At 49.2% G+C, this 14,721-nt stretch overlaps 1 protein-coding gene across 2 annotated transcripts; it reads left to right on the top strand.

Moving 5' to 3' along the window:
* The first annotated feature begins 2,750 nt into the window (after positions 1-2,750).
* FAM187B (family with sequence similarity 187 member B) lies at positions 2,751-13,988 on the top strand. Of its 2 annotated transcripts, none has more exons than XM_012775057.3 (2): positions 2,751-3,512; positions 13,575-13,988. In XM_012775057.3, the coding sequence occupies exons 1-2, from the start codon at positions 2,755-2,757 to the stop codon at positions 13,960-13,962; spliced, it is 1,146 nt and encodes a 381-aa protein (XP_012630511.3). In that variant the 5' UTR covers positions 2,751-2,754; the 3' UTR covers positions 13,963-13,988. The 2 variants fall into 2 exon arrangements, with proteins under 2 accessions (XP_012630511.3, XP_012630510.2); XM_012775056.3 differs by lacking the exon at positions 2,751-3,512 and adding an exon at positions 10,884-11,712.
* The last annotated feature ends 733 nt before the right edge of the window (positions 13,989-14,721 follow it).

Raw genomic sequence — 14,721 nt, 5'->3', positions numbered from 1 at the left:
CCAAGGGAAGTCCGCGGGAGGGGAGCTCTGCCCCCTCGGGACGCAGGAGGGGAATCCGGCGCAGGAAAAGTTGGAATTTTACTAAGGAAGTTCTCGCCACCTCCCCGTTTCCAACTCTTGGTTCCACCCCGGGGCACCCCTTGCCCCAGGCCAAGCCTCCGGAAACTGGCTCTTAAAGGGACCGAGAGGAGGCGCGGGGCCGGGGACCGGTGTCCGCCCCTGGATTCCCGGGGACCAGCCCCTGTGTCGGAGCTCTGTGGGGCGGGGCGCGCGAGCGGTGGGCCCGGCGCTCCGCGCGCCTCTGCTGGCCCCCGACGGCGGCCGGGGGAAGCGCATCCTGGGAACCCCGTGCGCTTCCTCCCCTCGGGCTCCGGGAGGTTGCAAACTGGCTACTAGCAGGCGGGTTCGGCTGTTCAAAGTTGGGAAATAACTTTATTCTTTCCCAAGATTGTTTTGGTTATTGGGGGGCCCTTGCAATTCTATGCAAATTTTAGGATCTGCTTCCATTTCTTTGAAAAAGAACCTTGGAAATGTGATAGGCATTGTGTTAAATCTGTAGATTGTTTTGGGCGATATTGGACTTTTTTTTTTTTTTTTTTTTTTTGAGACAGAGTCTCGCTCTGTTGCCCAGGCTAGAGTGAGTGCCGTGGCATCAGCCTACCTCACAGCAACCTCAAACTCCTGGGCTCAAGCGATCCTACTGCCTCAGCCTCCCAAGTAGCTGGGACCACAGGCATGTGCCACCACGCCCGCCCGGCTAATTTTTTCTATATATATTAGTTGGCCAATTAATTTCTTTCTATTTATAGTAGAGATGGGGTCTCGCTCTTGCTCAGGCTGGTTTCGAACTCCTGATCTCGAGCAATCCGCCTGCCTCAGCCTCCCAGAGTGCTAGGATTATAGGCGTAAGCCACCACACCCTGCCGGGACATCTTAACAATGTTAAGTCTTCCTACTCATGAATATGGGATGTCTTTCCATTTATTTAGATATTCTTTAACTTCTTTTTAGCAGTCTCTTCTAGTTTTTAGTGTACAAGCCTTTCACCTCCTTGATTGGTTTAAGCCAACTATGGAAACTTCATTTCTTTTTGGGGATTCGTTTAGATCTGGACATGGGACCCAATCCTGGCCAGTGGAACTTTAGGGAAGAACTAATGGGAAGATTTTGGAAATGGTTTTAATTTTATGTTACAAAGGGACACACCAGAGGAAATACTCCTTATAATAAAGCTTAGCTGCGATCATCATTACTGTCATTTGCCAAAAGATTCCTGGACATAGTAGAATTCCATTTCTTTTGTTGGCTTGGTGGACTGGTAGTGCCATATAGTTGTCTCTGGCCAGTGTTTTGTGAGCAAGTGTCTATGCGTCATGGAAGGGCAGAGCACTTAATATAGGCCTGAAATCCTGCAGAGCGCTCTTTCTTCCTCCTCTGAAGAAACCGGAAGGGTTTGAGATGGCGGTTGCTCCACCATGCTGGATCCCTGAATGATCACGACATCAACCCGCAACAGACACGGGGCATGAGTGAGAAACAAATCTCCATTGTTTTAAGTCATTGAGATTTGGGGGAAGTTTATTACAGTAGCCAATAGCCTATCTAGACTGATACCGAAATTAACGTCGGTAGTGCTGATGTAATAAAAAAAAAAAAAAATACATGGCATTGGCTTAGATACACTGGGAACGAGAAAACTTATTTGAAACCAGAAGGATGGAGACTGTTGCCTGAGCTACTCTGGAAGGCAGATGATGAGCTTAAAATGGACTTGCAGCTTGAGAGGAAGCAGTTGGAATACAGGAGTTAGGAGTGGATGTTGGCCACTGAGAGACAAAGCCCAGTTAGAACTCAGCTCTGGGCAAGGATAAAATCAAGGTTGTAGCATTAGTTAAATAATTATTAACAATCGTTTAAAATCTCTGAATGAATGAAGATACTACCAGAACATCCTTTCAGGTGGACAAATGTCTCCAGTGAAAGAGAGATGAAAGCTACGCCTCTCCAAGGATGCTTGATAGAGTTTAAGTTACCTGCAATGAGACAGACAGAGAGAGAGAGAGAGAGAGAAAAGAAGAAGGAGTAGGAGGAGGAAGAAGATCTTGAACAGAACTGTGGATGTGGTCTGGGTTTTTTGGTTTTGTTTCGTTTTGTTTTTTACACATGAACTTGACTGGAGGCTTACAAGGTACTCTTAGGTCCCAAACTTTGGGAGACAGAAAGCAGGCTGAGAAAAACTTCTGCCGTCTCAAAGAGAGCACATCTTCCGGTTCCACTTCATGTGCAGCCAAGGAGGATAGCGGAAGAGGAGATACCTCCCCAAGAGTGGGGCCGTGAGCCACAGCAGCAATGGTTCGGGAAGCCCTGCCCCCCCGCCCCCCACCAAAGAGCCGAGCTGGTGCTAATTAAGGAATCCTCCCTTGTCCACAAGACAGGAGGCCCTTGTAATGTTTCCCCACTGGATTCTGGAAACAGTAGACACGGGTGATTTCTGCGTGTCTCTCCTTCTTTCTGATGGTCTCGAAGTCATCCTTGTCTATGGAGTATGTGGAGTATTGGCCTTCTAAGTCCAATAAGTTGTGACTTCAGTTTACTCATTTTGTGCCCAGCTCCTGTGGACACTTGCGTTTTCGGCCCTACCACCCGGGACACACCGTCTGATGGCATGAACTGAACGGTAGCCCGGAAGCGACGTGGAACAGCCTTCATTCCACCGCCGAGGGCTGATCCTCGAGTTCTGTAGGTGACTTCACAATGCTCCGGGGGGTTCCTGGACTCCTTCTGCCCTCCCGGTCCACCATGCTGGCCACCCTGTGGCTGGTTAGCCTTTCTCTCCCCACCGTGGGGGCCCACATACTAATCAGCTGTGCCTACAAGAGCGTATGCCTGAGGGCCCTGCTCACGGGCAACGATGTCGTCTTGAAATGCGACCATCCCAAGGCACTCTGGTACTTCTCTTCCATTTGGGGGGAGGACCCTTCCCTGCTCAGCTCGATGCCTAACGCAAGGCGGCTGCCTGGTGGCAGCCTCCAACTGACCAACCCCCAGCCCTCCCAGACGGGCTTCTATCACTGCCAGAGCAACGACGCCACCCTCTTGGTGGGCTACGAGCTCGACTTCCAGGACGCCAGCGACCTGCATATTACGCACAAGGGGCTGCACCAAAAGACCCTGGGGAATGAGACGCTGCACCTGGGCGGCCAGATAGTCATCTTCACCCACTGGGAGCCCTGGCAGGACTGCAACCGCTGCGGCGAGCCCGGGGAGCGCAAGCGCCTGGGCTACTGCTACGTGCAGGAGCCGCTGGAGAAGCCCATGCCCTGCTGGCTCTACCTGAGGGAGACCAACAGGCCGTACAGCCGCATGCGGCCTGAGCTGCAGGTGGAAGCCTGCCACGTGCCCTGTGACCGCGGCAAGGAAGTCAACCAGCCCTACTTCGTCTTCGACATCTACCAGCCGGGCAAGTTGACCAACAGCATGTGGCTCACCTGCCCTTTGGCCTCCATCTACAGGTGACAGGACCAGAGCGGTAGCCCTGCCTTTCGCCCTGACCCAGGCTTTGTTTCCTGTCCCCCCCCCCACACACCCCACACCCCCTGGGCTAACGGTTTACTTTCTTTCTTTCTTTTTTTTTTATTATTATTATTTTTTCAGACATTGTCTCGCTTTGTTGCCCAGGCTAGAGTGAGTGCCGTGGCGTCAGCCTAGCTCACAGCAACCTCAGACTCCTGGGCTCAAGCAATCCTCGTGTCTCAGCCTCCCGAGTAGCTGGGACTATAGGCATGCGCCACCATGCCCGGCTAACTTTTTTTCTATATATATTAGTTGGCCAATTAATTTCTTTCTATATTTTATAGTAGAGACAGGGTCTCACTCTTGCTCAGGCTGGTTTTGAACTCCTGACCTCCAGCAATTCGCCCGCCTCGGCCTCCCAGAGTGCTAGGATTACAGGTGTGAGCCACCGCGCCCGGCCTAGGGGTTTACTTTCCAACAGGAAATCAGGCTCTCTCTCCCAGTCTATGCAGGAAGGGGTGTCTTCGCTGGCTAGCTCATTCCGCAAGAATTGCCTGGTGCTGCCTCTGAGCTGAGCCCTGGGCAGATAATGTCAAGATTAAATTGATGACTAAGGAAGACCTAGTTCTTTTCTGCACTGGGTCCTGATATTTAGGGGGAGACCAAATGTAAAATCTAGAGACCAAGACACCACTCATGTGGTTTCTGTCTCCTGATTGGATCCTGATGGATACAATTTATCTATCCATCCTTGCACCAATGCTACAGTATCTTAATTATTATACGTTTTTAATAAGTCGTAATATATAGTAGTAAATATTTTATATAGTAGTAAATATTTTCTAACTTTGTTTTTCAAGATTGTCTTGGTTATGCCTGGCCCTTTGTGTAAAAATTTTGGAATCATTTTTTTTTTTAAATCAAGACTTTGTTGAATCTAAAGATAAATTTGGGGAGAATCAATATATTACAATATTTAGTCTTCCAATCCATGAAGGTGATAAATTCTTTCATGATTCAGTCTTTCTTTAATTTCTCTCAATAACGTATAGTTACTAATGTGGAGGTCTTACATATCTTTTATTACATTTATTCCTAGGTATTTGATTTTTTTCATGCTATCATAAATTGCATCTTCTAAATTTCATGTTTTAGTTCTTTGTTGCTGCTATGTAAATTATATTTGACCTTGTATCTAATTATTTTGCTAGATTCACTTACCTACAGTGAAATGCTGAAAAGAGAAGTTGATGGCAGGCCTGCTTGTGTTACTCTCAATATCTCACTATTAAGTATAATTTTGCTCTAGGTCTTTAATAGAAATACTTTCTCAAGTTAAGAAAATTCCCTTTTGTTCCTGATTTTCCAAGAGCTATGAGCTATGAATGAGCGTTGAAGCTCATCAAATGCTTTTTCTGCATCTACTAGGATAACTATATGGTTTTTCTCTCGTTTTTTAAATGTGGTGAATTACATAGACTGATATTCAAATATAAATCTATACTTGCCTTCCTGGGATAAACGAAATTTGGTCATGTTTATTCTTTTGTTTTTGTTTTCCAATCATTGGGATCAATTTGCTAATATTTTCTTTAGGTTATTGTGTCTGTGTCCATAAAAGATATTGACCTGAGGTTTTTCTGTGTTATAATGTACTTAGAAGGTTTTGGTATCAAGGTGATTCTGGCCCCATAGAAGTTCAGATGTGTTCCATCTTTTTCTATTTTTGGAAATGTTTTGTAAGATTGATGTCATTTCTTAATTGTTGAGAAATGTTTGAAAGAACTCTCTGCTAAATCTTTCTAGGCTCAAGAGGGGTTTTGTGCATATGTTTTAAAGTACAGATTCAATTTCTTTAATAGTAAATATAGAACAATTCAGGGTTTTTTTTGTTTATTTATTTATTTATTTTTGAGACAGAGTCTCGCTCTGTTGCCCAGGCTAGAGTGAGTGCCGTGGCATCAGCCTAGCTCACAGCAACCTCAATCTCCTGGGCTCAAGCAATCCTCCTGCCTCAGCCTCCCGAGTAGCAGGAACTACAGGCATGCGCCACCATGCCCGGCTAATTTTTTTTTTGTATATATATTTTTAGTTGGTTAATTAATTTTTTTCTATTTTTAGTAGAGACCGGGTCTCACTCAGGCTGGTTTCGAACTCCCAACCTTGAGCAATCCGCCTGCCTTGGCTTCCCAGAGTGCTAGGATTACAGGCGTGAGCCACCACGCCTGGCCACAATTCAGTTTTTTTCTTGTGTCATTATTGAGTTTTTCCATGAATTTGTCCATTTCATCTAAATTTTGAGAAGTTTTGGCTAAAAGTTATTTGTAATATCCTCTTATCATCTTTTTATGCCTGTAGGAGTTACATACAGCAATGTCTCTTTTTTCATTACTGATGTTATTTAGGCTTTCTCCCTTTTTTCTCGATCATTCAGGCTAGGGCTTAATTAATCTCATTATCTTTCCAAAGAATCAAATTTTGATCTGTTGATTTTCTTTATTGTACTTTTTTCCTGTTTCATTGATTTCTGGTATTTCTTATTTCCTTTTTCTATATTCTTTAAGCTTAATTTGCTGTTCTTTTTATAACTTCTTGAAATGCTTGCTTAGATATCTCATTTTCATCCTTTTTTTTCCCCGCAAGTATGTATTTAGGCAATAAATTTCACCTAAGCACAAACTATTTGCATCCCATAAGTTTTAATAAGTTATATTTTCATCTTCAGTCAGTTAAAAAATACTTTCTGCTTGCAGTTGTGATTTCTCTTTTAACTCATTGGTTTTTTTTAGACATTTCATTGCATCATTTTTGAATATCTGGAAAAATTCTTCTTATCTTTTTGTTATTTATGTCTAGCTTAATTCCACTGACTAAAAAGTATGATTCAATCCCATTAACATTTATTGAGACTTGCTTTATGGCCTAGAATATAGTCAGCCTTGACAAATGTTTCATGTAAATGTAAAAAGTATGTATGTTCTGCTGTTTTTGAGTACACTGTTTCATATATATAAATTAGGGCAAATTTATTTATAATATGGTTCAAATCTTCTATATCTCTACTAAGTTTGTATTTGCATGGTCTATCAATTACTGAGAGATGCAGATCTCCAACTTTGTGGATTTGTATATTTTAACATTTAGAAATATCAGGTTTTGCTTTGTATGTTTTTAGTTCATAGAAACTTAGGATTGTACATCTTCCTATTGAATTCGCCATTTTATAAAATGCCTCTTGTAATCTCTATTACTTTTGACCCTCATGTCTTCTTTTTCTGTTACTGGTATAGCTACTATACAAGTTTCCTGTGGGTTAGTGTTTGCATGATGTTTTCCCCTGTTTTTACTTGCAACTTTTCTGTATTGCTTTATTTAAAATAAATCTCCTTTAAGTACTATATATTCAGATATTTGTTTTGGTATTAAGAATGAAAATCTTTGTCTTTTAATTGGAATATTTAGTTCATTTAAATTTAATGTAATTACAGATATAGTTGGGTTTAAATATACTATCTTGCTATTTGCTTTCTACTTGTTCATATATTCTTTGGTTCTTTTTCTATTTTCTGGCTTTTGGATTCATAAAGTATTATGAGTTCATTTCCCCCTTTTTTAGCTCATTACATATACATCCTTTTTATTACCCTTTTAATATTTACTCTAGAGATTTCAACATTAATTCTTAACTCATTAGAATATAATATAAATTTGTACTTGTAACATTTCCCAGCCAATGCAAAGATTTCACAACCATTTAGCTCCATTTATTGCATTTCTATCTATTGCACTTTTGAAGTCAAATATTTTTATTTTACATGTATTTTGAACTCCACAAGAGATTAATTTTAAAAACCCTCAGTGTTAATTTAGTTTTACCCACATATCTACTCTTCTGGTGCTCTTCATTTCTGCATTACTTTGCTTCCACTGGGCATCATTTTCCTGCTACCTGGAGAATTTACTTTTAGTGTACTCTGCTGCAGTGAATTCTCTTAGTTTTCATCTGAAAAATCCTACATTTTTTTCCCCTCCATCTTTAAGGGATATTTTAACTATGGTATAGAAGTCTGCAATGGCAGTTATCTTCTTTTAATGCTTTGATGATGTCATTTCACTATTTTTTCACTTCCATTATTTCTGTTTAAAATTCAGTTGAAAATCTTAATGTTTGTTGCTTTGAAATTTTGCTTTGAAAAATTGTCCTTTTCTTATCAGGCTATTTTAAAAATTTCCTCTTTGGTTTTCAGCAGTGTTTGATTGTTTGTTTGTTTTGATAACCTGCCTAGATGTGATTTTCTTTATGTTTATACTGTGTGGGGTTCAGAGGCCTTGAATTTGTGACTTGATGTCTGTCATCAGTTTTGGGAAGTTTTAAGTCAGTATCTCTTCAAATATTTCTGGGTTCTACCTCTCCTTTTCTTCTGAGTCTCCACTTACATGAACGTTGTAACATTTCACAATGTCTCATATGATTCTTACACACTTTGGTGTTTTCTTATCTTTTGTCCTGGCATGTTTAAGTATAGATATTTTTCTACTGACCCATCTTTTGTTTTACTAACCCTTTCTTCTGTTGTGTCTAATAGTTTATTACCCCTTCTAGTACATTTCTAATTTCACAAGTTATATTGTTTAATTCTAGAATTCCGTTTGATTTTTCTTCTCTATAGATTCAAATTCCTCATCTTGTCATCCCTTAGACATATTAATCGTGGTTATCTTAAAGTCTACAGTTGTTATTAGCTACAGGGTTGGTCTGATTCAGCTACTTAATTGTAGCAGTAAGCAGAAGTCTCACCCACACTGTCTAAAGAAAAGCAGGGAATCTAGAGTCTCATATGAAATCTCTTGGATTTTACATGTTGGTCACTGATTTAAATATTCCAAAAACACTCCAGAGCGGCCAATCAAAACATTTCTTCAGGCTGGATCCACCCAGTTTGTGACTTCTCACCTACGTAAAATGAAAGTTGGGAGTGGATTTTCTCCTACTGTCCCATAGCCCCTGTTACCTGTCTAGAAAAAGAGTCTGTAGGCTCAGGAGAGAAAGATAGAGACAGAGCGAAGGAGGGAAATGGAGAGGAAGGGATAGGGGCATGGATGTCAGATGGAGGGACTTCACAGGGTCCCAGGAAGCCGACAAAAACTCCAGATGGTTTTGCAGGGCGGGGCAGCAGCAAGACACCATGCAAGCCACAGTTGCAGAGAAGTCTAAGCATCGTCTTGTGCCAAATACAGGAAGCCCTGAGCCATGGGCCAGACACATATCTTAGCAAAGACTTAGACCAGGGGTCCTCAAAGTTTTTAAACAGGGGCCAGTTCACTGTCCCTCAGAAGGTTGGAGGGCCGTTGGAGAGTGCAGTGCACATCCCACACATGCGCACTGTGGGCCCGGGACCAGTCGGCTGCTAAGCAGGACAGGCAGCGGTGGCAAAAACACCGGGTGGGCCGCCTGTGGCCCGCGGGCCGTAGTTTGAGGACGCCTGACTTAGATGAACCCCTGGCCTGTCTGCTATGGCCCTTGTTCAGTCTTCTTCAGCCACTCTGGCCACCACTCCCCTTAAAGACACCAACCAGGCAGGCACGTCAGGGTTTGGACGTCTCCCGGGAACCTGCTTCCTTCAGATGCCCACATGGCTCTTCCTGTCACTCCATCCAGGTGTGTGTAAGCCTGGTGTACCTGAAATAGCTCGTCCTCCCTAAAATAGCTCACACCCACACACCACCCTTTCGCTTTCTACCCCCATCCCCCCCCGCCCTGTTGTCCCCGAGTAATTGTTATTACAGGTGATCTTCATTCCATTATCTGTGGATTCCGAATTTGCAGATTTGCCTACTCACTAGAATTTATTTGTAACTCCAAAATCAATACCCAGGGCGCTTTCATAGGCATTTGCAGACACGTGGTGGGAACGGTGAGAAATCTGAGTCACGCGAGAGGGAGCCTGTTCCCAGCTCGGGTAGAATAAGGCGACACGCTAGTGCCCCTACAGGCAAGGAGGCTGTGTTGCGCCCAACGGGGCAGACACGCGTGTTAGGTAAGCGTTGTCCGGGCATGAGTTACGGTGCTGTGGCCGTGAGTTCACTGCTAATGAATCAACAGTACACGCTAAAAAAAGTGCCTTTAACAAAAATACACATAAAACAAGGTTATGTATTGATCGGCTGACAAATACGTTATGACCGGAAGCTTATAGGAACCTAACCCTGTACTTCCCCTAGGAGCAATTGCTCAGTGTTTGCGAATTCAGCGTTCTTAGCAACTTCGTAGAACGTAACTGCCGCAAGTGATGAGAACCAACTGTACCTGTCATCACGTGTCACAGATTTTTTTTTTTTTTTTTTTTTTTGAGACAGAGTCTCGCTTTGTTGTCCAGGCTAGAGTGAGTGCCGTGGCGTCAGCCTAGCTCACAGCAACCTCAAACTCCTGGGCTTGAGTGATCCTCCTGCCTCAGCCTCCCGAGTAGCTGGGACTACAGGCATGCGCCACCATGCCCGGCTAATTTTTTTATATATATATCAGTTGGCCAATTAATTTCTTTCTATTTATAGTAGAGACGGGGTCTCGCTCTTGCTCAGGCTGGTTTTGAACTCCTGACCTTGAGCAATCCGCCCGCCTCGGCCTCCCAAGAGCTAGGATTACAGGCGTGAGCCACAGCGCCCGGCCTGTGTCACAGATTTGTTTCCTGCGTTTCTCTTCCGCTAGACGACAGGCTCTCGGAAGGCGAGGGCTTCGTCTGACCTGCTCCCTGCCATGGTCAGAGGCACGGCTGGCACACAGCAGGCGTCCGCTGTACGTCTGTGAAATGACCGAATGACAGCTGGTCAAGCCAGCACAGTAACTATTTTTAATATCAGGACTGAGAAGGGATTTAGAAAAGGGATAGGAAAAGGGGCAGCTGAGAAAAAATATTTATTTGTTTAGGAAGAATGGAGTCACGCGGATATCTGGGGGAAGAGCCAGGGGCCGGCACGTGCAAAAGTCCTGAGGCAGGAGCCCCTCTGCTGGCCTGACACACTCAGGGACGGGACAGCAGGGAGGCCGCGTGGCTGGGGATTGTGTGGGAGGAGAGGTGTGGACGTCAGAACAGTCACCAGAGAGGGCTTGTCCGCTGCCCTTTCCCGGTGCTGACAAGCGTGCCCGGAGCCCAGCAGGCGTTCGGGAAAAATGCATTGAATGTTCACAGGCGACACTTCAATGCTCTTGGACCATGCCCGGCAGTGTAGACTCACCCCTGGGGAAAGCTGGGGGAGGCAGGTGGTAGAGACAGCCCTGACCAGACATACCTGGTCTCCTCCTGTCCCAGTGAAGTAGAAATTGAGTCGTGTGTTGTCGGCTTGTCACAAAAGGGGACAGTGACCTCACAGGCCCGTGCGGGCTGCAGCTCATGCACTGACCAGGGCTGAGGCCGGAGCTCATGGGGGCGGCCTCACAATGTCCAGGCGGTGCCGGCCACGGCCACTGTCCCAGTCCACCATGCTGAGCCCCCTGTTGCTGCTGCTCGGCTTCGCCGTCCCGGCGCTGGGGGTCTACGTCTCGGTCAGCTGCCCCAGAGGCAAGCAGTGCCAGCGGGCCCTGCTCTCGGGCAATGACGTCCTGCTGCACTGCAACTCCCCGGGGGCGCACTGGCATTACCTCTTCGCGCACGCCGGTGACCTGCCGCCCTTCAACATCACCCACCTTTCCAACGTAGAGACCCTGCCCGAGGGCAGCCTGGTCATCCGAGAACCGTCGCCCTCCCAGACGGGCGTCTACAGCTGCCTGGACAAGAACGGCAGCCGAGTGGCGCGGTACGACGTGGACTTCCAGGACGCCACCGTGCTGCACGTAACACACAGGGACCTGGGGCAGCAGCCCCTGGAGAACGGGTCTGTGCACCTGAACAGCAAGGAGCTCATCTTCACCCTCTGGGAGCCCTGGCAGGACTGCAACCGCTGCGGGGAGCCGGGCGAGCGCAAGCGCCTGGGCTACTGCTACGTGCAGGAGCCCCTGGAGGAGCCCACGCCCTGCTGGCTCTACCTGGGGGAGGTGGACCTGTGGTCCAATCGCATGCGGCCTGAGCTGCAGGTGGAGTCCTGCCACGTCCAGTGCCAGCATAGGCCATCCATGGGGGTGGGGTACATCACCTTTGACAGCTTCCAGCTCAACGAGGAGTCCGAGTTTGTGTGGCTCTCCTGCCCCTTAGGATCCATCTACAGGTGACGGGGCCTCGGGGGGACACATCTGCGCGCAGAGGGGGGTCCCAAGGGGGTCAGCCCAGCAGGCTCCGAGGGGGGGTCAAGACCGTTTCAGGCCCCGCCCCCATTCCTGCCCAGGGGCCAGGGGGAGGCGGCCCAGCGTGGAGCCAGCTGGGGTGGGGGAAGCCCAGGCAGCGTGATGAGACTGCGGCTTGGGGTCAGCCACGACAGGGGGCAGCTCCGAGAGGTCCCCGACTTATTGGGAGGGTTGGCGGGACCCCGGAGGAGAGGATGGTGCCCCTCAGGGGCTCTTGTCTTCCTTCCTGGACCTCCTGGGAAACCGCCCCTCCCCCTCCTCTTCCCCAACCCACCTCCCCGCCCCCCATAATAAGAAACAAGTGCTATAACAAGCAGTACAACCACCCCCAGCTGTGAGGATGGGGAAGGTGTGCCGTCTTCTCCCGCCCCTCCCCCTCCCCCAGCAGCTCCCAACGGTCCATTTCACAGGGAAATGGCAGCTCCGAGTGGCCCAGCCCTCTCCCCCGATCTGTGGCGGGAAGTGGCAGCGCGTACCCTAAATTCCCACATACTTGGCCACTGGGGTCCCCTTGCCCTCCCCGATGTGTGGCGTTGGCCTCGTGGCTTCTGCCTGGGCCTCGGCTTCCCCACCTGTAGAATGGGGGTGAATCAGTTTCATGAGGCTGCTATAGTGAAGTACCACCAACTTTGGCTTAAAACAACAGAAATGTATTTTCTCCCAACCATTCATTCCAGGGGCTGGGAGGCTGAAGCGGAGAAGCTGGTAGGGGGGCTACGGACCCTCCGAGGTGCTGGGCAGAATCCTGGCCTTTCCCCAGCTGCGGGCGGCAGCCGGAGGTCCGTGGTCCCCCTTGGCTTGTAGCTGCCTCACCCCCGACATCTGCCTCTGTCACCACCTGGCGCTCTTCCTGTTGTCCGTGCCTCTCTCTGCGTCTGTCCTCCTCCTGAGAGCACACCCGTCACATTGGATTTAGGGCCCACCCTACTCCAGCCTGACCTCATCTTAATTAATTACATCTGCAATGACCCAATTTCCAAAGAAGGTTACGTTCTGAGGTTCTGGGAAGCGCATGAATTTCAGGGGGGCTCCATCCAGCTCCACAGGCACGGGGGGGGGCCTCATGGGGTCACTGTGGCGTTTAGGGAGGCTGACAGCCGGCCAAGTGCTGGTCACAGCGCCCGGCACCCAGTTCCCCGGTCTGCGCGCAGGTGGGGGCCGCCGCCGCTGCGCGTTGCCCTGGCTCCGTTGGGCGTCCTGGCTGCTCTGCTGGGCGTGCCGGGTGCCCGGTTCATCGATGCACCGAACACACCTTCCCTGCTCGTTTGTATGCCGGGCACTGACGTGGGGCCCTGGGAAACAGCGGGGAACGAAGTGGACAAAGATCCCTGCCCTTGTGGAGCGAGGCTATGGGGTGGTTTAAGATGCGCAAAACAGACAGCATTTGGGGCCGTGATAAGCGCAGGGAGGGGTGCCGGGGTGGGGGTGGGGGGACGCAGTTGTGGATGGGGGGTGGGCGGGGAAGGCTGCTTTCGGAAGGAGCCTTTGGCCAGGACCGGGAGGGGAGGGGGCCACTGGGGCAGGCGAGGAAGAGCCTTCCAGGCAGAAGGACTGGCAGGGCTGGGGCTGCGTCCGCCGGTGGGGGGGGCATCTGGGAGGCCAGTGTGGCTGCGGAGGGCGAGCGGGGGGGAGGGGACGGGGACAGAGAGGGGGCGCACGTTAAGATGAAGGGGTGTGCTCCCCGTTCCTGCGGATGGCCCTCTGGGGCCGCCGCCATCCTCACCCTCCCGGAGCGCTGGAGGCGCTTGCCCGGGCCGCCAGCTCGCTGACCTTGTCCCCCTCGCAGGCCCGTCACCTGGGAAGCCGACGACACCCTCCTGACGTGGCAGAGCCAGCTCTCGGGCGAGGCCCTCAACACCTTCCTGGACCCCTCCACGGGCGGCCGGCAGCTGCAGGTCTTCCGGGCGGCCATCTACCGGTGCTTCGTGCAGCAGGAGTTCATGGCCCAGTTCAACCCCAAGTCCAGCCCGGAGGCTCTGGAGGCCCAGAGGGACGGGAGCGGGGCGCGGCCGCAGGTGGCCCCCGAGATCCTGTGGTGGAAGGCGGGCTCCGTCCTCACCGGCCTGAAGCTGGCGCTGCTCGCGGGCACCCTGCTGGCCCTGGCGGGGCTGATGCTCAGGTTCTGCCGCCCCTCCCAGGGCGCCAAGAGAGACTGCGTCGTGCTGGTGAAATAAAGCAGCCCTCGGGCCCGCCTGCCGTCCTCCGTTGCCCCTCGGCGCCCGCCCCTCCCGCGCGCGGTGCCTCGCCCCTGCGGCCCGAAACGGGCCTGTGGCACTGGCCAAGGGTGACCGCACCCGTCCCTGTTCCAGGTCCTGCTCCGTTAACAGACGAGGAAACTGAGGCAGGGCTACCGTGTCTCCCCGAAAATAAGACAGGGTCTTTTTTTTTTTTTTTTTTTTTTTGAGACAGAGTCTCGCTTTGTTGTCCAGGCTAGAGTGAGTGCCGTGGCGTCAGCCTAGCTCACAGCAACCTCAAACTCCTGGGCTCGAGTGATCCTTCTGCCTCAGCCTCCCGAGTAGCTGGGACTACAGGCATGCGCCACCATGCCCGGCTAATTTTTTATATATATATCAGTTGGCCAATTAATTTCTTTCTATTTATAGTAGAGACGGGGTCTCGCTCTTGCTCAGGCTGGTTTTGAACTCCTGACCTTGAGCAATCCGCCCGCCTCGGCCTCCCAAGAGCTAGGATTACAGGCGTGAGCCACAGCACCCGGCTCTAAGACAGGGTCTTATATTTATTTTTCCTCAAGAAGACACCCTAGGGCTTATTTTCAGGGGGTGTGTTATTTTTTTTTTAAAAGTATGGTACAAACATCTACCTTTATTCAGAGTATAGTGAAGTCGTCTTCTTCTGGAACATCATCCTCACTCTCCAGACCCCGAATCCCACCCTGAATGTCTTGCGACTCTGTTTCCTTTAGATCCGTCGGC

Source organism: Microcebus murinus, chromosome 16, assembly GCF_040939455.1.
Source record: "Microcebus murinus isolate Inina chromosome 16, M.murinus_Inina_mat1.0, whole genome shotgun sequence".
Classification (NCBI taxonomy): domain Eukaryota; kingdom Metazoa; phylum Chordata; class Mammalia; order Primates; family Cheirogaleidae; genus Microcebus; species Microcebus murinus.
This window is presented reverse-complemented; position numbering and strand designations above follow the sequence as displayed.

Excerpts from the sequence above, each read along its gene's own strand:
- FAM187B (XM_012775056.3), top strand. The coding sequence starts at position 10,949 with ATGTCCAGGCGGTGCCGGCCACGGCCACTGTCCCAGTCCACCATGCTG. Across the intron at positions 11,713-13,574 it reads CCCTTAGGATCCATCTACAG|GCCCGTCACCTGGGAAGCCG; the intron begins GTGACGGGGCCT and ends TCCCCCTCGCAG.